Source organism: Pholcus phalangioides, unplaced genomic scaffold (assembly GCF_987345545.1).
Source record: "Pholcus phalangioides strain wild (caught in Gottingen) unplaced genomic scaffold, Ppha-v1.0 ptg000011l_1, whole genome shotgun sequence".
Taxonomy (NCBI): Eukaryota; Metazoa; Arthropoda; class Arachnida; order Araneae; family Pholcidae; genus Pholcus; species Pholcus phalangioides.
In genome coordinates, this window is record NW_028301604.1 from 31571764 (window position 1) to 31595807 (window position 24044).

A 24044-nucleotide genomic window follows, 5' to 3' on the forward strand; every position below is an offset into this window, starting at 1 on the left:
TAGCCATTTTTTACCCCCTCCCCCATCAGCAAAATTTTGTCAGCACTGCCCCCTACCTCCTAACGCATATGGGTTAGATCAGAAACGTACGTGGGAGGGGCATGGGGGGGGGGCTCGTGCATCTCCCCCACCCCAGACGGAATTTTTTTTTTTTTAATGCAAAAATTTTTTTTAAAAATTAAAATTTCAAAAGAAAATACCTTATATGTTATTATAATCAATTTCTGTTAATTTCAATGCTATTTGAAGGGCAAGAACTCAAAATTTCTCTTTAAGAAATTCATTGCGACCCACCCTTCAAGCCATATATGGTAAACCCTTGACCCGCAGACCAAACGTGGCCCTGAAGGTTATCTGATGTGGCTTACCCCCCTCAAACCTATGTTTGTAAAAATGAACTAAGCGGCACATTTACAAATCGCTTAAATGACCCGTGGCACAATTCCAGAGCATTTAAACGATCTGTGGCACAGAGATCCCTTGAGTGACATGGCACAGTTTTAGAGTACTTAAGCAGCTCCCAGTGCGGTTCTACCTCGCTCAAGTTACCCACGGTACATTCCCAGATTACTTAAGTGATCCATGGCATAATTACGGATCACTTGAGTGATGCGTGGTACAGTTTCAGAGCACTTAAGCGGCCCGAACACATTTCCAGAGCACTTGAAGAATCCGTGAAACATTTAGAGATCACTAAAGTGGCTCTGTAGGGGACTCATCAATAAGTAGAATTTTAGTTCAGGTGCCCAATAACTATCCAAAGGTTTTTCCGTTTTTGGCACACCGAATAAGATGCCATTAAAAATATTTCATATCTTCAAAAAGGGTGGTTGATGACGTAAGCATCACCCAAACCCCCCTCGTCATCAAAAGTGAGCAAATCGGAAACCCCCTCCCCCCATCGATGCTGACGTAATACCTGAACGACCCCAAAATGGGAGAGAATTTTGGAAGAATCAAAACGATGTTCGGCGATTGAGCACTCGTTATTCGGCGAGATTGGCGACTCAATACTCGTGATTTGGCGATTTAACACTGGCTATTCGGTTCTTTGTTAGGTTCTAAATTGACATTTTGGTCATCATGGCTCTTTGACAACCTTGTCCAGGTCTTCTCGATATGGATCCAGTGTTCTGAAACTGTTTCCAGAAATGGCAGAAGACACTGGGCGTAACATTGAGCTCTGTAGCCACCTGCACTTGTGATTGCCCTGCCTCCAATCTACCGACCATTCTCAATCTCAATCCGTGATCCATACATTTGTGGCTACTCATTTTACCCGATAGCTTTTAAAATTTACCAAACTCTTGTGAGAAACACAGCAAATGCCACCGAGGAGTATGAGCACACGTGGAAAACGCCTCGTGCCCTTATCATCCTCTCTGTGGTCACAGCTTCGCCCACACGCACGCGTACGTTTACGTATTTGACACTGAATATTTGCATACTTCTTCAATGCCATTATTAGTCCTTTTTGTGAAAATAGAATGTGCAAATTCTCTTAATTTTGTACGAGTGTAGAATAGGCCTATGTATCCAAGTGCTTTGTTATGCAAACTGTTGTTTCAACTATACACAAAATTTGAACAATAATTTTGAATGACGAATGCTAGTTACTGCCCAAGACCATGAAGTAGTAAATACAAAATTATTTTTCCATCCAGACAGAAGTTTTTAATGACCATTCTACTTGTTGAACCCTCAAACTAAGCAAAAGAAAAATTAATAAATAAAATGGTCCACATACACCCCCCAAATAACCTGCAAAATAAATGCAATTAATGATTCTGCCAAAGCAGAAATTTTACCAAAAAGTAGGACAAGTGGGAGCCCTGCAGAAAAGTTCTGTCCCATTTTGTTTTATTGTTTAATTAGCGATCACTGAAACCCCCAAAGCAGAATATTTTGCATTTTTCTGTGACAAGCCCTCAGCTGACTGAAAATATTTATGCAATAAAAATTCCTACAATAGTGTTTCTCACACTTTTCTTAAAATTCTTCCCCAGATTGTTTTCTGCTTTATACATTACAGTTTTTGGCATATTCTGCTTCGGGAATATAACAAGATTTGACTTCGGTTCTAGAATTATGTATTAAAATTTCTTTGAATTTGCTTTAATTCATATTTTATTTGAAAATTATACATATATTCTATATTTATGGAGATGTACTATGTTAATGTGCACATTATTTACACTATAACATGGCATTAGATTTTGCATATAAATAAAATAACCTAAAAAAAATTTCCCTTCTTACATCATACTTGCAAGTAATGCTATACTTTCTAAAAAGGTTGAAGAGGAAAAAAAAAAAAGATTCCTACCAGTTGAAAATGCACATGGCATTTGGTGTAATATATTTCAAATCCCTCCCTCAAAAATAAAAATTAAAAACAAATTCATGCTATATGAGCACATTACTAAACTCATGAATTGTGAAAAAAATAAAATAAACAAAAAGTAATCTTTCAGAACCATATACAAATAAATGTTTATGCTATAAATGAATCATGAAAGTAGAGTTTAGTTTCATTTTATTATTTTGAGAGGAAAACTGAATGAACTAAAAAAATTGCTTAAATGAGCTGTACCAGTTTCAACTCTTTAAGCCTGACTAGTAAAAAATCACATTATTGACTTACAGACAGAAATGCTAAAACAGGATATAATTTTTGTTCTCACACAAAATGCTTTTAAACAACAGTGCCACTGCTAGCAGTATTGGTATTTGGGCTGGCGATGTGCTGAGCAAGGCTCTGTAAATAGAAATACAGCTCATGAGAGAGATATAATGAATATATAGGAGGGTAGTCCAGAAAGTGTAATACCTATTTCATAATTGAAATAACAAACCAAGAAACATTTCTGGAAAAAACTTAACAGCATACCTTACACTACTTACACCATGTAAATTCAAACACGTATAGTATTGTGAAATGAGTTTTTGGATACCAGTATCATTTCTCCTCCGTAAAAAGTTCACTTTCCCTAATTTCATTAACTCTTTTTGCTATTGCTATTCTAATTATAATAACTAATTTTGTTGGCTTTCACAACCCATTCTACCCAGAGAATAGTTCAACTGGCACCCACAAGCTGTAGTTCCATTCTTTGCTGATAGATTATAGTGGTTCATTACTTTCATCTCGATCAGTTATCCCAGTTTCCTTCTCCTTGTTGAATGTACATAAAATGCTGGCTTCTGACTACCCATGAAACTTTCAAAAATTATAGCACGTAGACCTACATACAGACGTGCCAACTTTTGAAATCCAGAAATCCGGAGATTCTCCCGAGGGGGGTACCACCCCCACACTCATAGACTCGATCAAAAAAAAAGTTCATAAAAAAAAAATTGAGAATTTTTTTTTTTTTTTTTTTTTAAATAAATTAAGAAAAAGTCCCCCCCCCCCAAAGGCAGGTTCTGCATTTCCCCTGAGATGAATATAATTCTATGTCAGTCTTTCCATGCGGAATAGAGAAATCACATCTACATACTGTTCATAAAGTATAACTGTTTCCTTCCATGGATGCTATCAGTGATTGATAATCTTGGGTATATGAATTCTTAAAAGCTTTATATTTAGCTGTATATAGCTTAAAGTTTTATATTTTCTTTCTGAAGATGTTTAATTGGTAGAAACGATTTAAAAAAATTCAAATTACAAAGCTGCAGACGAAAAAACGTGTTTACCACACAGCTGTTAATGGAATACAATAACGATTATACAGGAATTTCGGCAACCAAGGTCATGCCCCTGATAAATGATTGCCGATAAACGGTACGAAAGTCTTTGCCAGTTGCTTAAATGCGGTCACAGAGACTTTTCTTACGGCTGCTCGATGGAAATGACTACGGCTGTCCTCTATGGGTGTTTTCAAAACGACGATGGTAAAGATTGGCGCCACGACAATGTGAAAGCTCGAGTGAAATCAAATTTTCTGCCAAAATCCGGAGAAATTGTAACAAATCCAGAGAGCGGGAGGAAGGATGAAAAATCCGGAGTCTCCCGCCTAAATCGGGAGAGTTGGCAGGTCTGTACATATCATGCATGGGATCAGTGAATATTCTGTATGAATTGTATCTTAAGAGTCTAGTATTATGCAAGTTTAATATTAACCGCCAAATGTGACGATTCCATTTGAAATCAAAAGGTCATGTATATGTAATAACTTCACATGTAAGATCTGAGTGTTTATGAGTCATTACTAGGGCTCTAATTTTTATGATGTGTCATATTTTACAGCAATTATCATATTTCTGAAATTTTCAAGAAATATGGTTTTTTTTTGTCATTTCATCACCAGAAATTCTGATCTGATTAGCATTTTCTGCTGTATGTGTGGTGTCCTTATAAGAAATGACTAAAAGAACTAAAGTGATAAGAACATACAACGCCACCTAGTGTTGTGTAAGGGGAACTAGTGAGTTCCACCTCGGACATCAAGTAGACAAGATGTCTAAATGTTCTGCTCCTTCCGCTTTATAAATTCTTCCTATCTATATGTATGTAATCTATCTAAGTCTAACGTAATAATAAATACTCATCAAAATAAATACCCATGTGTTATCCACTCGGCTCACAAAAGTGTTAAAGAAAACACAACAGTATGTACTTACAATTAACCCTTTAAGGTATCCGACTACGTTGAAAACGTCATTTCGGAAGAAAATATGGATTTTTATTTTTTATTTTTATAAAAGCCCTATTTGTTGCGATTCCAAAACGGGCCTTGTTTTGTTTATGTGATGCTTAGAATCAAAGTTACGTTCACTTTGGTGTTTCGTTTTTACATACAAGTAATACGCAAATAAAGACTTTAACCGGGTTTTAGGAAGAATGCTATTTTTGACATTTTACTTGAATTTGTGACATTATTTGTAAAAATCTATTCATTGTATCATTACGAAATTTTAATGTGATATTTTGCTATACATTGTCGAGGTTATGAACCAAAATCTAAGGTCTATCACATATATTTTCTGAATTACAGTGTTTTATAGACAAAATTTCCAAAAAATTCCCACGTACTTAAACATATTTTGGTGTAACTTATGAACATAACATGCAATCCTTTAAATTTTGGTTCATAACCTGCAACATTACTAGCTAAATGCACTGTGAAAATCACGAAGCATTTCATTATTAAAATTTTTTGCAATCGTATTTCGAATATCACATGAATTTTGCCTAAAATTTGATATAAAAATAACTTTTTTATAGAAAATATAATAGATAGACCAAAATTTGTCACTGTTTTCACCATTTCGAAACACTTTCTATCAAAAAATATATTTATAGTTCACTCCAGAACCATTTTAAAGAAAAGTGACAAGAAAGGTAGACGGATACCTTAAGCAGCAATGACAAGATATCTTGTTTCCATAAAAGCCTCCTATTTCAGCATTGACAAGCAAAGGTATTTTGTAAAAATAATTTCTAAATGGAAAACTTTTTCCCTATAGCCTTAGTTTACACCTGCTAAAATTCAGAAGAAAACCAACATAATTTAAAAAGATATGACATTTTGAAACAAGGTTTAGTGATTTCTAATTGCCACTTAAAGGGTTAATCATTGCCCTTTTTTGGGGGTTTGCTTTTCTGATAGTCACTTTTCTGTTCCCCAGGCATATCCCCCTTGCTGTGTTTCTGAAGAGAAACAATGAATGCCATGTTAAGCAAGTGCAAAAGATCTTATTCATTAAGACACCCAAACTCTTCAAGTTCTACAAATTTTCATACACCTCAAGTCCAAGGCATAACTAGGATTTTTGTCGGGAGAAGAAAACTTGGTTTTGCCACTGCCTTCCTCACTGTAAAATTCTAAAGCTCTATAACAGTGTTTTCACATGTTTTGTTTTGAGAAGTGAAAAACTATTTTTACTAAAAAACCTATTCCACTGGACCTGCAACGTCTGCTTTATAACAAGGCATTTTCAAAAATATTGCCCAATCTGATTTTTCTAAATCTTTAAAAGATCTTTGCAAAATGGTTTCTTACAAGAAACTAAATAAAAGCATTTCTGTGAATATTTGAAAATAGAGCTAATGTGTAATGCTAAAACTTTCTGTAACAGCAGAGCAATGATTGTGCATATACAGGGTATCCATAATTAAAAGACCCTTTTAAAGCAGCCTACAGGCAAAACCAACCAGAAAATTGTGAAATTTTGTGGAGGAGTTCATGAAATGATGGGAATTTGTTTCGGGGGGGGGGGGATTTGTTGCACATTGTTGCCCCCAAAGGACATTTTATTAAGAAATGACACATTCAGGCAAACATTTATGATTTTTACAATTGTTACTGCAACAAAACATGTTCCACATGATGGCGATCATTTCCAGATACCATGTGAAATCCCAAGATGGCATGTTCCACAACTAAACAAAGTGTGTGTGGGGAAATATTCAGTACATGGCATGAAATGCTGCCTTTAAGGTCAGGTAAAGTTCTTGGATTGTCATAACTTACCAGACCTTTCAAATGCCCCCAAAGCCAAAAATTGCATGGATCAAGGTCTGGGGATCTGGGACGCCATAGATTAGGGAAGTGCCGGCTGATGACACGTTCTTCTGTAAAATGTGTTTTAAGAACATTCTTAACACACACTGTAATGTGCGAAGGAGCTCTGTCTTGCATAAAGATTGTGTCTGCAAGGCAGTGACGTGCTTGCAGAGCCGGAACAATTTAGTTCTGTAACAGCAATGAATATCGCTTCCCGGTGATCGAACATGCCACTGGACCTGTAGAATGTAAATCCTCGTAGAAGTAGGGACAGAGAATAAATGATGCAGTAAATCCTCGCCATACCATCACTTTTGGTGAATGCAACGGAACCTCTACGATAGCGTGCAGATTTTCTGGTTCCAAAATATTTTAATTCTGGTTCATGTGGTTTCAAATTTCGTTATCATACTTTGAAGGTTTTTAACATTCATTGGACCTTTTCGAATCCTCTTCTAAGTGCGATATTTCCATACAGCAGTTACTGCGGAATTTGTTTTGGTAATACAATTTGACCAAGAAAGCACGATCTCGCAAACTTATCGTCATTGTGAGCAGCAAACTCATTGAGAAACAAAATCTCTGCAAATGTTTCTAGGTTTTATAATAGCTGCTGCGTGACATCACATAAATCTACATGTTTACTACAGGTATTCAAAGTGAACATGTGCAACTAATTTTTTTCTGTCGGAAACAAATTCCACAATCACTTCATAAAGTCCTCCACAAAATTTCACACACTTTTCTGATGACTGGTTTTGCATGTAGGCTACTTTGAAATAGGGTCTTTTAATTATGGATGCCCTGTATAAGGTAGGCATGGTTCTCATTTAAATTTTGCGTGAGAGATAGTTTCAATTAAAATCCATTTGAAACATTTTAATCAGGTAAATTGATGTATTTGATGTTTATTTTTTAATTTGATAAGACATGCAATAGCTGAAAATAAGAGATAAATAATAAGGAAACTATAAGGTCATAAATGGGGGCAGAAGGCTAGCTGGGATTTCTTGAAAATGTTGAGTCAAAAACCCTGATGGAGTTGATATTGGCCCTAAATATATTCTTCAACTGGTGTGGGTAATTTCAACGAAGTCCAGTGGGCTCCGATTTTATCCATTTATCTTCACCTTCACACATCAGGCCTCTTGGATTCTTGTATGCTAACGCAGCAAGATTTGAAATGAAGAATGTGGTAGCATTCCTCTGTGTGACCAGAAGAACTGGAGGAACTCCTTAGAGGGTGGTATGGAGTCTCAGAGGATATCTGCAGTAGAGGGTACAGGTGAAAAACCGGATTTAGCATTTACTGGGCCGCCAGGTAGTACAGAGTCCCAAACCCTGTCTAGCCAACAGGGAGGCTGCCTTATCAACTGGTATTAATCCAGCTCATCTTGTATTTCCGGGTGGCACCTGGGTGGGGGTAATGCTCGACAATGAGGGGGCTCTTTCTCGAGGCCACTGCTGTACAGGGTTTAAGCTGGATAGAAAATTCCTTTTGCAAAAAAGCGAAAATAAGGGGAAAAGCTTACGTCAGCAGATTTTTACCCATTTTTGACCCCCTCCACCCCTTGTCAGCAAAATTTCGTCAGCAGCTTAGAATATTTCATACCTTCAAAAAGGGTGGTTGATGACGTCAGCAACCTTCAAACCCCTCCCTCTCCCCTTGTCATCAAATGTCAGCAAATCCGAACCTCCCCCCCATGATGCTGACGTAATACTTGAATGACCCCCAATGTAATGATTGATGGTTGGATGTCTACTCGTTGTGTACTTCATGTATGCATTTTTGCAAAAGTGGCTACTACTTTTTTCACATTCTACGATTTTATTTCGCATTTTGCGAAAAATGCGACCGTAGCTTAAACCCTGCTGCTGTATGAAGAAATCTGGGGTTAGCTCCAGGAAATCTTCCTTTGAGGGATCCCAGGGAAGCTGTTCACACATCACTAAAACAAATACGATGAACATGAATAATAACGAAACAAGAGAAAAAAACACATCGAGGCAATCCCCAAAGCTACTAACCCTTGCAACAGGAGAGGTGGAAGTGAGAGCGGAAGCACGAGTGAAAACACCCACAGAAGCCAGGAACCTTGCTGCAGTAGGGATACAACTTCTCTCGACCAAAGAGAAGAAAAACAAGGAAAAAGTGTCAGAAAGAAAGGCATAATCTGGAAAAGGCTCTGGCAAAAGTGACCTTGACAGAGGATGATGCAAAGAATGAGGAGAAGGCTGTAACACCTGGACCTCAGAACTCATATCGGGAGGCTTCACAGTCAAAGGGGGCTATCCACGCAAGCAAGGAAGAGTTCCTGGCAGCACGCCACAAACAAGAGTCCAAAAGTCTTGCAAGGATATATAACAGCAAGGCTGCAAAGAAAGGTATTGGCCTCATGGTTCAGGCCAAAGATGCTGAAAGGAAACTGACCCCAGCTGATGTTTCATACATCATCAACAAAGTTGAGGACCAAATGCGTGAGGACACTGGGGATATCTATCCCCATGTCGATAGAACCATCTTAGGGGTGGAAGGTCTATGTGTCATTTGTAGACACCAGACCACCCCGGATTGGCTAAAAGGGGTGATCAATAGATTACCACCTCCACCTAAGGTTGAGGGTTACACCGGGTATCTAGCTCTAGGTCCTGGTGATAGACCTCCAACCAAAAAGTTCTTCGTATGGGTTCCTGGAGACAGTGATCCAAACAGATCTCTGAAACTCCTGAGTATATGCAATGAAGGTCTGGTGCCTGAGCAGCTCCATCTACAGGCTGTCATCCCGGGAAACGAGGGTAGCACCCTGGTGATCGGGGTGGAGCAAGCAATGGTTGACTGGCTTGCCACCAGATCTTTCACAGTGCACTGTGGACTGAGTGCAGTTACGTTCAGGGAGCCATCACGACAGTAGAAGCCAGCCACAGTGTCGACTCCACATCCTGAGGAGACATCCCCATCTCAGGCAGAACAACAGGCCAAACCTGCTACTGAAGCAGGGGCTGCCTACAGAACTGCAACAGGAAAGATAGCTGACCTGACGGCGATAATGGATTGGGACCCGGAACAGGACTCTGGGTCTGACTCCGATCTGTCCCTTGGGTCACTTATCTAACCATCATGGTTTACCTTGCACCAGGTGGTAGCAAAATACCCATGCATAAGTAAACATTTTTAACATACTTTGCCAAATGTTTTATTTAGGCAAATAAATTGGCAACACAGCAAAACAGCATCATACAATCTTGTAGCTTCCTTTCATAATCGAAGTTACTTTGCAGCTCTGATTCAAGAACCATGGGTCAGAAACGGAATGATTATAAGTTCTCCACCCAATTCCCAACTTATTGTTAAGAAAGGAATGGGGACTCATCCCAGAGCATGTGTGTACCTTGCCAGAGGTATCCATGCTTGGATGCTTCTGCAATTTACATCAGAAGATGTTGTTGCTGTTTTAATAAAGGGTGATGAACTCAACAAGAATCGCCCTATCATGATTTGCTTGGTCTATATGGCCTATGATCTTAAAATCCCACAAGAGTTCTGTGAATTGGTGGAATACTGTGAACATCATAATATAAGTATGATGATTGGATGTGATGCCAATGCTCATCATACAGCATGGGGCAGCTCGGATATAAACCAGAGAGGCGAAACATTGTTATAATTCCTCATGGAAACAAATCAGGTCTGGGCTAACCAAGGGCACAGACCAACTTTTTGCACACGAAATCGTGAAGAAGTTATTGATCTGACCTTAGTCTCACTAGACATTGCAAATGTGATCAAGAAATGGAGGGTCAGTGATGAACCCTCGTCATATCACAGGTTCATAAATTCCCATTACAAAGCAACAGTTGTTCCTATTTTTTTCCGAAATTTTGAGAACACAAACTGAAATCTTTTCAAAGAAAACCTCGGAAACCAGCTCAACACTCTAGTCAACCGTGGAAATGAGATCTCAACAGCAGATGATTTGGACTACCACGCCCTCACATTCACGGAAGTGATCAGAAACTCTGCAAATCAAGCGTGTCCACTCAAAATTGATAAATCCAAAGTATACCCAAAAAAATGGTGGACTAAAGATCTTGAACTCTTCGGCAAGGAAGGCTCACAGGAAAGCTGTCAGGACTAAACTTTAATCCAATTGGACTCATTTCAAAGAAGGAAAGTGGTGAATCATTTTCAAGAAATCAGAAAAGTGAAGAATAGCTCTTGGAAGTTCTGCACAGAAATGAGCTCACTGTCAGAAACGGCCAAGGTAATCAAATTGATCAAAAACAATTCCTATGATAAAATAAATGTTATTGCACAACCAGATGGAGACCACTAACAGCCCAGTGGAAACGTTCGAATGTCTACTGGATTATTACCTTAGCAACCTACAGAACCAGACTCTGGTGAACAGATTAGGCTTACCTTGGAACCAGTTGACACCTTACTAGCCAACATGATAGTTGAATATGACAAATGCACCGAAGCCTTGGGGAGATTCTCTCCTTTCAAGTTACCAGGCACAGATGGAATATGCCCTATCATTCTACAAAAAGGATAGGAAGTTATTGGCAACGATTTGGTTCATCTCTACAAAGCCAGCCTAGCTTCAAGATACACGCATAAAGTGTGGAGGAACTCCAAAGGTATCTTCGTACCAAAACCAGAAAAAGACACCTATTATAAATCATCCTTCAGAATGATTACATTATCTTCCTTTCAACTGAAGTTACTGGAAAGATACTCTGGCATCTTCAAGAAACAGTCAAATCCCATTATTACGAACTCCAAGAGACCGGAAAAATCACTTTGTAATAACGAAATTTTGTTATAGAGGAATTCCAGATTTTTAAATTGCTTCTATGTAAACTTACCTAGGGGATTAGAAAAGTTTTCATTAAAACAAGATTTTAACTATAACGGTATTCGTTAAAATGGGAATCAACTGTATTCCCCATTTAATGGGCAAGATTAATGTGAACAGCATGATTTTAACAATGGGTACTCCACTCACTGTGCTCATCAATTGATCTGGAGATTTCAAAACACAATTATCTATGGACAATTTGCTATTGGCATTTTTCTGGATATTATTGGAGTCTTTGATAACGTTACTTTCGACTCTATACGAAAGGCACTATTAGATTATATCATTCCACCTATGATAATCAGATGGATCGATCATATGCTAAGGAACTGAACAATTACTGCCTGTGTTCTTGATGCCCAAGCTGAAAGAACTATCAGGAGAGGTTGCCCGCAAGGGGAAATTATTTCTCTATTCTTATGGAACATATCAACATCGAGGAATCTGCTCAATAAATTTTACACTCTGTCAATAGATGAGGTGATAAACACCAACTAGTTATTTTCAACGGAAAAAACCGAAATAGTGGTACTTACATGGAACAGAAAATGTGAACTCAAAATTCTAACCCTCACACAAGATCTCACCACGTGTGACAAAGTGAAATACCTTGGATATCATTTGGACTAAGCTTTCATAGAAATTCCATATTCAAGAAAGAGCTAAATGGGCCACTAATATACTTATACTATGCAAATAATTATTGCAAAAACCTGCGAATTAAACCCTAAAACCACCCAGTGGATTCACACTGCTATTGTACGCAGTTTTTATGAATATGTGGTATAGCATCAGGTGTTAGTAAAGACCTCTTATGAGAGTGTCCTACAAAAAGTGCAAAGATTAGCATGCATTCTAATAATGGGAGTTCTACCTTGCTCCCCTTCTATTGCAATTGAAACTGCTCTCACGCTGCCACCTCTAAGATGGTATCTACGAATAGAAGCTTTTAAGACCATGTACAGGCTTGAAAGAAACAGTACAACCGACCCTACATAGGACGCAAATCCTATTTTAAAAACCCTTTTGACAGCTGTCTATTGGATAAAGTAGAAATTTATTTTCTACTAATGCCGGAAAACTTCTGGAGTGCAATCTTCCGCTCTCTAGAGTGGATCATGACTACCATAAGATACATCTGTATCTTGGTAAAACGACAACAGTTTTCCAAGCTGAAGTACTCACAATAGCCATGGTAGCTGAAAACCTTATTACTAAAGGTTATCGTAACAAACTAATCTTTATTTTCTCCAATAGCCAAGTAGCATTAATGGCTTCAACTGTGTGTCAACTACAGCACCGATATGTTGGATAACTTGGCAGCACTTGACATCAACAACTGGGTTCCTGGACACGTAAATTTCCAGGAAAACGAACTTGCAGACCAGATAGCCAAAGAGGCAGCAAACCTAAAGCTATCTGGACCTGAACCTTGTCTCAATGTCATATCCTGTCTCAATGTCAACCATAAAAGGAGATGTCAAACAAAGGATAGAAAATAAACATTATTGGGAATGGAACTCTAGGCAGGACTGCAGACAGGCCAGGCTGGCCTTGGGAACCCAACCGAATATTGCCAAAGAACTCATTTCACTGAATAGAAAATAGATTTGACAGGTTATACACATTATCACAATGGTCATGCCAACTTACAGAAACACCTACACAACTGTGGCTATGCAGATTCACCTATTTGTCCTGTGTGTGGAGAGGAAGATGAAACTCCACTTCACTATGTGGGATGATGCCCTGCCTTCTTTATCCAGAGAAGGAACTACACTGAAGAGCCAAAAAAACTTGTACACTTGCCTAATATCGTGTAGGGCCCCGCGAGCCCGCAGAAGTGCTGCAACACAACGTACCATGGACTCTACTAATGCCTGAAGTAGTGATGGAGGTAATTGAGACCATGAATCCTACAGGGCTGTCCATAAATCCGTAGGAGTAAGAGGGGGGGGGAGATCTCTTCCGAACAGCACGTTGCAAGGCATCCCAGATATGTTCAATAATGTTCATGTCTGGGGATTTAGGTGGCCAGCGGAAGTGTCTAAAGTCAGAAGAGTGTTCCTGGAGCCACTTTGTAGCAATTCTGGACGTGTGGGGTGTCGCATTGTCCTGCTGAAATTGTCCAAGTCCGTCGGAATGCACAATGGACATGAATGGGTGCAGGTGATCAGACAGGATGCTTACGTACCTGTCAGAGTTGTATCTAGACGTATCAGGGGTCCCATATCACGCCAACTGCACACGCCCCATACCATCACAGACCCTCCACCAGCTTGAATAGCCCCCTGTTGACATGTAGGGTCCATGGATTCATGAGGTTGTCTCCATACCCATACTCATCCATCAGCTCGAAGCAATTCAGACCGAGACTCGTCAGACCAGACAATGCGTTTCCAGTCCTCAACAGTCCAATGTCGGTGTTGTCCGGCCCAGGCAAGGCGTAAAGCTTTGTGTCGTGCAGTCATCAAGGGCACACCAATGGGCCTTCGGCTCCGAAAGCCCATATCGATGATGTTTCGTTGAATGGTTCGCACTCTGACACTTGTTGATGGCCCAGCATTGAAATCTGCAACAATTTGCGGAAGGGTTGCACGTCTGTCACGTTTAATGATTCTCGTCAGTCGTCGTTGGTCCCGTTCTTGCATAGATTCAATTTTTTACCGGATTCCCGATATTCACGGTACACTCGTGAAACGGTCGTACGTGAAAATCCAAATTTCATCGCTACCTTGGAGATGCTATGTCCCATCTCTCGTGCGCTGACTATAACACCACGTGCAAACTCACTTAAATCTCGATAACCTGCCATTGTAGCAGCAGTAACCAATCTAACAACTATGCCAGACACTTGTTGTGTTATTATAGGCATTGCCGACTGCAGCGCCTGACTCAGATTGGTTCGATATCTCTTTATTTGCATAAGCATGCCTGTACCAGTTTTTTTTTGGCTCTTCAGTTTACTTTCGTGATCATCAGGTGACACTAAGTGAAGTAGTAAATACAGCCGGAGAGCATTTACAACTTGATAAATTTTCTTAATTATACTAAACACCTAAACTCATGGTGAGTATCAATTCTCTGCTTTAACTTGAACTCTCTCTCTCTCATGTGTAATTTTCAATACCTTCATGCAGAGTTCTTGGCCATATCCCTAGGTCTCCTCTGATCCTTTTCTTAAAAATGGTATAGCAGACAGGAGCAGTCCTCATTTATATAGATATGGCCTTTATCGGTTGCAATTATACCACAAGATCCCAAGTACAGGGGGTTCAGTAAAATGGTAACAGTTACCATACCTTCCATCCCAACGCTGTTGCAAAACCTCTTGGAAATCTTCACAGTGTGCTGTTACTTCACACCTACATGATCCACAATTAATGTTATACTACTTGGTGTCAGAGCAATGGGCAAAATTGCCTAAGCTCTTCCCGCTTGGGACACCACAGAATGATTTAAGGTCATAAATATTTCCAAATTTCAAAGATTTTTACACCTGACCACAAGTAATTGCATAGATGTTTAGCAAGTTATTTAGGTTTTCTGTGGACATTTGTCACTTTTGAAGTGTGAATGAAAAATTCAGAAGACATTATACATAAACTTGAGTATGCATTGTCACAAATGATTACTCATTTTACAGGGATCCCAGCAAAATCTGCTTGATCATTTCCCTGACCAAAAACACATACACAGGGTTCCCACTCAAAAAATTAGAAAACGTAGGATGGGGTACTTCGTTTAGGGAAACAAAAAAGACGGGGGGGGGGGGAATTAAAAAAGTCCCTCAGAAATTCATTTTTTTTTAAATTTGTAAAAAAAATTCAAAAATAATTCTTTTTTTTCCCCCACCACTATTTCAATATCGTATAAGACTGACTCAAGATAAAGCAAAATGACAGAAATGACTTCGTAACAAAAACAATTTTTGGACAAAACAGTGTACTGGCAACACCACAGATGATTCTATCCTGTCTCTTCTCCCAATATGTTGCCTTTTTTTTTTTAGGAGTCTTCCAGAGTCCAGTGTGTAAACCCTCTTCCTCAATGCACAGCAAATTATGAAGGCATGCAAGTTTTTTTAAGAATGGCACCCCTTTAAGACCTCTTTCAAATCACAGTGCAAAATGTATTAGTTACAAGGTCCAATGTAAATAAGTCCAGGTGAACTGGATGGTTTCACTGCGATATCCATCTTTTTTTACAGGGATTTGTTTACATTTTACTGTTCAATGCCAGTGTCATAATTTTCGATAAATGAAGCACTTTTATTTCTAGCTCTTTGCAGAGCTTTTGTAAACATTGTTTATGCCTCTACATGTCCTAAAAATAAAGAAGACGATCTAAGCTATTGGGTCACAAAAGGTCAACAAAGTCACAAAACCTAGAATCAGTGGTTCTTAACCAGGGGTGTGAAAGAGCATTTTAAGGGTTTGAGATTAAAAAAAAACCATGTTGATTGATTATTCAGGAAAATTAAAATCAGAGGCAACTTCCCAATCTAGATCAGTTTCAGGAAGTTTTTTTGTGGAAGTTGCAGCCTCCAACTTATCAGATTCCAATCTTGCAATAAGTTTTCACATGAGATCTTGAAAAAAACTTAAAACACAAAAAAAGAGCAAAATGTTTGGAGCTTTGAAATCTTTTAAGAAATGACTTGCACTCTGGAGGGACAGACTTCAAAAACTCATTTCACATTTAATGGGGTATCTTTTACTGCCAGGCCAACAGAGGTAGCAGGCTTACCTCAGAGACTTGTTCTATATAAATTTCACATTGTTAAAAATGTCTATAGCTCTTTCCAAGCCTTATACATTTTCAACCCATCTCTTACTAAAAAAATTCAGACAAAACAATTCTCTCTCAATCTTACCCATTTGTGGTGTCTTGTAATGTCTGTGAACTGTGTGTAGCAAGAAGGAGAAATCTATAAATAAAAAATATATACCACTTGAGTTGTTTAATCCCATCCACCTGCCTTCTATACATCCTTCCCCCCCCCCCATCTTGACATACAGTAGACTCTTGGTAACTCGATGCCCCACAAGTATTGACAAACATGTCGACTTAAGTTAGCGGGGTTTCACTCTATATTTTGTCTGATCGTTTCTGTGTACATAATTATATACATTATAACAATTGTATTAAATAAAATGCTAATTCTCATTAATTTTAATTCGGGGTCGTTTCAAAATAGAATCAAAACGTTTAAAAAATTTACTTCATGAAAAATAATCAAGTACATTTGCTTGTTTTTCTTTACGAAGAGAAAACATAAAATTTTCTAAGCTATTCAGTTTATACCGTGATTGTTTGGCTTTTCCCTGACTGTGTAGAAAATGACGTATCACATTAAGTTTTTAGTGCATCGAGTGATGGTGCAGATACTTCATCTGAACTCTGTGTGTGATTCTATTTCTTCGAAACATGAAGCACTTGCTTTGGGTGATTGATTCTAGAATATCGTCATCTGCTAAAAGTCCTGAAGTTACAAGATCAGAGTCAATACTCATAAATTCATCGTCGATACAATCACCCATAGTGCTATTTATGCTTTCTTCACACCTAATCTGGGAGTAATCTTCAGGAGAAATAATCTTTTTATTTTAATTAATTAATTTTCTTTGGAGAAATAATTTTTCTCCAAAGACTCAGAACAAAAATCAATATGACAGAAGCAGTTCAGAATTGTTGCACTCGTGCCCGAGTTCAATGCAGAATCAATCATTTCAACTGCATCTAATACAGAAATTTTTACGTCCATTCTAACATCCACAAATTCACAATTTTTTTGTCTGTAATTTTCTGTAAGAAGTTTTCATACTTAGAATAATTCCTAATTTCCTTTTTTGCAAAATCTTTTGCTTTCTCTTGAATTATTGATTCTGATAATGGGATTGAGTGAGATTGAGGGATTTGAACCACAAAAGAGTTGCTTCCTCTACATCGCTGAATTCTAATTTCTTATGCATTTTCTGCTTGATTCATAAGATTCAAATGCTGAAAAAAAATTTCCCTCATTTTTAGCAAATGTTGAGATGGGTTCCGTGCAACTCCATATTCCTCGGTGAGTTCACTCTGAGTTTTCCTGATTCTAGTTTTTTGAAAATTTCAAATTCTGATTTTAAAGTTAAAGTATGAAGTTCCTGTGGAGCTATTGCATTCACGGCCGTCGATACTCACAATGATAACCAAATGACATATCACGTCTAACCAGGCTTTAGCTTTTTCTTTTACTCCTTTTCCAAGAAATCGTAAAACCGCTTTTGACCATGAAAAGAATGAAAGACCTGTCCTGGAAACGGCACTAAAATGATAGGCCGGCCAAGAGGCTTCTAACATTCATTCTTCACATGCACGCCCCCCCCCCGCCCATAGCGTAAAAAGGGACCCATCATATAGAACAAAGAAACAAAGGATTATCAAAGTACCCACAGACAACGTCAAAAAATTCTTAGAATGGTAAAACACGGGCAATTGTAAAAACCAGTCGTAGTAAAGGGACAAAAGTCGTAGTTGACTTAAGCAGAGTTAAGCCAAACATTTGGGCTGACCAAGGGAATAATAGATGTCGAGTTATCCGGATAGTCGAGTTACCAAAAGTCTACTGTATTTGAATTGCCCCCTATACAGAGGCAGCAAAAAAAAAAAGCAAAAGGATAAACCATTTTCTCAAAAGAGATAGAAAAGAAATTAGGGCTGGTATTGGCTTTGTTTTCAACAGTGGACAATGGAAAAGAGAGTCTCCGCCTTAGACCCCACTTCATCCATTTACTGAAAAAGCAGGTTCAGTGACCTTGGCCAGCATTGGTTTCCAGTATGTAAATCCTCACCCTCCAACTGATAACACATTTTGCTCATGTACACCAAAGTGTCTCTTAGTAGGGGATCCAGAGGAAAACACAGATTGTTGATAAGGCTTCCTTATTCTCTCCCAGAGGATCTGAAAGAGATAATCTATGGGGGGAAAAGTGAAAACCAACCACTGGAATGGGAATTATTCCTCTTTTAATTTTTTCCCTTCAGATTTTCCCGGACTTTGACAAATATTTAACATTTTCCCTGACCATTTTCTGATTCCCTGACTTTCCAGGCTGCTGGGAACCGTTTTATTTCTCATGACATAAGATTATGATAAAGGCCATGGATATATGAACCTCAAATGGGAAGGGACAGGGCTCCAGACTTGAACCCCCCCCCCCCCCAATGTAAATCTATTATTATATTGGTTTTTTATGCTATGAATTTAATTTACAGGGCCCCATAAAAAAACTGGCCTTGAAGGCCTGCCAAAGATCCAACTTAAGGACCTTGGTCCAGGATAGAGAAGGCTATGTACATAAAAATTTAAAAAAACAGTTGACTGTAAATATAATTACGATATATTTTGTATTTGGAACATGCCACATATGTCATTAACCCAACTGCATCCTCCTTCTGAATTCACTGTCTGGAATCACTATACATTGGTGAAGAAAGAGATTTCTTTACACTGTGAAATGTGGATTACCCCACTCTAGGTAATGAGGATATTCACCATTTCGCAAATTATTCCACTTTTGGATTCAAATATTTTAACAACTGAAGAAATTACAATATTTTTTGGAAATACATATGCCATAATCACCAGTCATTGAGTATACTTCCCAGAGCTGTAATAACAGAGGGCAGACATCTTCAACATTGACACAATCTGAAGCATACTGGAAATAACAATGATGCTCATGGGTCACTCAGCTATACTGTACCTCAAATACATCAAGGTTTTCATGTTTTATTTTACTGTTCAGTGAAGGGGGGGGGGGGGGGTTACTTCATTTTTCAATCAGACATGAATGCAAAACCTCAGCTCAAAGCGGTAGTGGTTGGTTTAAAACACTCTTTTTGCATATGCCAGTATCTATCTCCTTGAGCACACAGCATTGTCCCAATGTTGACTTTGAGGAAAACACATTAAGAACATCTAATTATAAAGCAAAAAATTTTGCTTTCCCCAGATGATGCCAATTAGAATAATTTTAAAACTTCAACACTAAAATACATTTTTTTTCATGTTTTATATTTGTGTTGTACTTACTGGATGTGGATACTGTTGTGTGGACCACTATGAAGACAAAAGAAATTGATGGGAAACAATTTTTTACTCGTCAAAAAAATTGGTCAGAAATGATAAAGCATGTGACACACTGATTGTTCTTTATGAAATCAACTGAACACTGCAAATCATCCGTAATCATGGTGTCAATGTTATGGATGAATCATCTGTAGAGCAAAGTCTGTCCATATCCACTGCGCAAAAGTGAGAGCACAAAAAAAAAAAAAAAAAAACAACTGATAGCTATTTAAAACAGAGCAGAAGAGTAGCAGAACAACTTTGAATGGAGCGAGGTTTGAGTGGTCTGGCAGCTTGTTTCTTATGGAGCACCCGAAGGTATGATCATTACACCAGACAGTGATGCACTTTGCTCTTCTTTTTTGAGAAGAAAACGCCATCCAAATAGAAAGCATACAAATAAGCTAACTTTTTTTAAGTAGACTCCTAGTGGATTGCCCTCCAACGAGAATGCTTAATTTTGAGTTGTTCACTGTCCATATCAACTGAGCTGTGCTCTCTTCAAAAACCAGTTTTCCACTGTGCAGGGCTGCAGACCTGGCTATGATATATCGATTGTATATCTATTGTGTAGTTCATTATTTTCTTATCATTTAGTTGCTGGTGGGTGGCAACACAATGTTTTGTTTACTTTTGCAGTCTAGTAAAATGTTCGGCTTAAATCAGATGCCACATGTCTTGAGTCTTTCTCACTTGTCCGTATAAGTGTATCAATCATTTTTCTTCCGAAATCCGAATACACCACAAAATGATGCAGTCTGTTCTTGCTCTACACGGCATCATGTAGTAGGTCAGTTTACAGTGTACGCAGTGTCATAATATGGTGATCATTTCAGTTTCCTTTCGCTATGGCTGACTTACAGGGGCTTCTCCGTCAGAATTTGGAGGTCCAGATGAGGACTGTACAACTACTGGAGAATTCCATCACTTCAAGCTGTTTACCGCATTTAGAAAAATTAATGGAGAGTGAAGACAAGATTTTGTGGACAAATTATAAACCTTGACAATGCTCTACAACTTTGAAGAGAAAAAGAGATGGCTAGTTTCGTTACATTGTTGCAGACAGGAACATTTTTGCTTCTCAAGAATTTGCTTCATCTAGAAACGTATCAAACGTCACAATACAATATGATCAAAGATCGTCTAATAGCCCATCTGAAGCCAAAACCTCTTGTGATTCCAAGTCATCATACGTTTCTAAATAGACGACAGAGGAAAGGAGAAAGCATCTGCAGTTACATTTCAGCATTATGGTGTTTTGCCATTCAATGTAATTACCCAGAAGCTCAGCTGAAAATGATGCTCAGAGACATTTTCGTTAGTAGATTTTCAGACAAAATCATGCTAGACTGAATGTTCGAAGATGATCCTGATCTGGATAAGGTTCTCAAACTTGCTTTGGAAATCGAGCAAGCACAGTCAAGTACTAAAGACATTCCTCATTCAAAGAATACTGCTTTGAAGTTCGTTAATGGACTCAAGCCATCTACGACCCAAAAGGTAAACAAGAAAGCTAAGGCCAAGTTACCAAAGGCTAAAGCTCCTGCAACAAGAATACAATGCTATCATTGTGGTGATGAAAATCACATGGCTCCGTCTTGCAAGAAAAAAATCTTCATTGTAAATTGTGTGGGAAAAAAGTCACATTCAACAAGTGTGCCAAAGTAAATCCATGCTGCACAAATTAGAGGATGTCAACGAGACTTTTTGTTGAATCACATCAAAAGTGATCCTCTGCTGCTTACTATAGTATTGATTGCAGGTCATCCAGTTACAATGGAAAACGACACTGGTAGTGCAAAGGCTCTGTTGAGCTATTCTACATTTCAACAAATTTCAGACAAGCCTCTCAGCACAAACTTTAAATTTTACATATACAGTAAGAATATTATTGTTCCGTGGGAGTTGTCGAAGTCACTGTTGCATACAAGAATCCGCCAATGGAACTGCCTGTTTGTATTGTGGAACAAGACTTTTCTTCAATACTTAGACATAAATGCGCTCTCATTTTCCCATAAATGATGAGCATAGTGGCCAGTGAGCTCAATCATCCTCAGATAATTTAAAATGGTTTTTTATAAAGATGAAGTTCTTAAAATGACTTACATATATATATATATATATATATATGCATATGCCATCTATATGTTCTATAGTTTTTATATTTTCTTATCATTTCTCTATTCTCTGAAAAGTTTGTTTTTACTGCATGGGATCAGTGTGCATGAGCTGGTATAGCGGTAGAGTGTTTATTATCAACTGAGGAGATTATTTTCAAAACGGAACATTTCCACGCTCAATAAATTTACACACAATAGAAGTAAAAAACATATTCCTCCAAAATGGACTGCTGTGCATAAGTGGTCGCTCAGCAGGTAGCATACAAGAGTAGGAGAAGATTATTTGCATAATATGTTCAAAAATGAAAAGTGAAAATTGAATGAAAAAGTGAAAATTGAATGAAAAAATGAATTTTGAAAAGTGAAAAATGAATTTTGAAAAGTGAAAAATGAATTTTGAAAAGTGAAAAATGAATTTTGAAAAGTGAAAAATGAATTTTGAAAAGTGAAAAATGAATTTTGAAAAGTGAAAAATGAATTTTGAAAAGTGAAAAATGAATTTCAAAAAAAAGAGGAAATGTTCCCTTCAGAAAATTAGCTCTTTATTAATTAGTGTGCTGGTGACTGGGTTAGAACCCAGATTTTATGTTTATATCACCCTTATTTTTTCGATTGTACTGAATTTGCCACATCTTTCTTTCACAAACAAAAACTATTAAAAAAAAAAAAAATTATTTTTTTGTTCCCACACAGATAGAATCATTTCTCCGACTATTCATGCAGCCAAAGGGGATCATGATTTCAGTTTTTTATGCAAATAAAAAGTTCTAGTTAAACTTTTTTGCTATCGGCACACAACAAAACTTTTCAATGGTACTTTACTTATGTTCCCCCCCCCCCCATCTTGCAGTGAGATCCAAGGTCAGATTTTTCACGAGCCCCTTCCAAATGAATTTATAGTGTGAAAAGACAAAAAATAAGAATTGTCCTGGGCCACTGGGCTGGAGCCCTGTCAGTCTCACCCTTGTGGGGAGGAGGGGCAACATGCCCCTAGGATAAGATCTTTGGAGGGCCACACTATAGTGAATTCATAGAGTGAAAAATTAAAAAAAGGTCCTGGGGCCCCTTAATGTTGTAGCCGTATCAGCTTCACCTTTGGGGAGGAGGCATGACTTCACTATCAATTTATGTGTGCATTTGCTATGCACATACTTGGTTATTAAAGCATTTATGAAATTATGTTATTGTTTATCATTAAAACAGATAGAAGCAGGGCCGTCTTAACTCATGAACCAGCCCCAAATGCATAAGGGAGCCTCATGCTATAGACCAAAAACTAAAAAAAAAATTTGAAATTGGGAGACTAATAAATGCCTCAGGACTGTAGGCGGGGGCACAGAGTATCTCTTTGCCTGAGGGTCCCGTGATATTCTTTCAAGACAGCCCTGGGTAGGGATTTTTGAGATACTGGTATAAAATATGCAGATATATTATCATGAACATGACCGTACCAAGCAGGTTGGGCCCATCCGAGTGCAGGCTGTGAGTGCCAGATGTACATAGAGTCTCAGGTTACTGAGATCAAAATGTAAGAAGAAAGACAGATAAGACAAAAAGTAAGAAAAAAATGGACAAGTACATACACCCACTGTGTGACATTCAAGAAACTGCTCATCTTTTCAGGTCAATAATAAATTATATCAAAAAAATTTCTATATTTTTCTCATAAAGCAACTTGTACATAACATTCTATATACATATACATTTAAACATGTATGCCCACATAAAGGTTAAAAACAAGTTGTTTAATACAATGTACACAATTCTGAATTGAAGTTGCTGGTACTTTAGGGTTACCGGAGCATCTCTTTGCTTGGGGACCAACGATGCTATTAAGACAGATCTGATCATGAAGGGGCCATTTTAGCGAAATCACTGTGGTGGCTGCCCTGAATGCTATGAATCTTTGGGATACAACGTCTATTGATTTTAAGGTCGACCTGTTTGTAATGTCAGTTTTTAACAGTCTTGTTCACATTATTAGCAGATTGGGCTTATTCCCCAAATTTTCAGTTGGGTGCCAAATCCATTTTAGCTACAGACAGCTTCAATTTGGTGTAAAATATAGTGGCCAATTGGTAGAATGTCATGTGACCCTTGCGATTGCTAACAACAGCACATGTTGGAAACAAAATTTCCCCGTTTGGATAAGATCAATAGAGATGGCGAAAACTATAGTGCCCACAAATGTTAAGACGATACTGTCAAAACTTGGAGAAAATTTACATGATGATGGGCAAATAGGATACCTATCTATTATTGCAGATGATTGATAGATGTCTTGCACTCCACTTGATGCACTTGGTGTACAGGGAATTGGTGACAGAGGAACATGAAGCTAGTATCCAAAAATGTATCAAGCAATACTGGAAGCAAATATATGCAGTGATTAAAGTAACAGGAAAAAATGAAACATCTTAGAAAAGTAACGCATGTT

At 38.0% G+C, this 24044-nt stretch overlaps 1 protein-coding gene across 3 annotated transcripts in view; it reads right to left on the minus strand.

Moving 5' to 3' along the window:
• The window catches only part of LOC149080338 (WD repeat-containing protein 20), a 221024-nt gene that overhangs the window by 35317 nt on the left and 161663 nt on the right, over positions 1-24044 (minus strand). The window contains exons 4-5 of one of the 3 annotated variants that reach the window (XM_089239471.1): positions 23857-23973; positions 2520-2758 (exon numbers count right to left, since the gene is read on the minus strand). In XM_089239471.1, coding sequence (XP_089095597.1) covers positions 23857-23973 — 117 coding nt within the window. In that variant the 3' untranslated portion in view covers positions 2520-2758. Of the gene's footprint in view, positions 1-2519; positions 2759-23856; positions 23974-24044 lie in introns of those variants that run through there. The other 2 variants (XR_016193560.1, XM_089239472.1) reach the window with 2 other exon arrangements.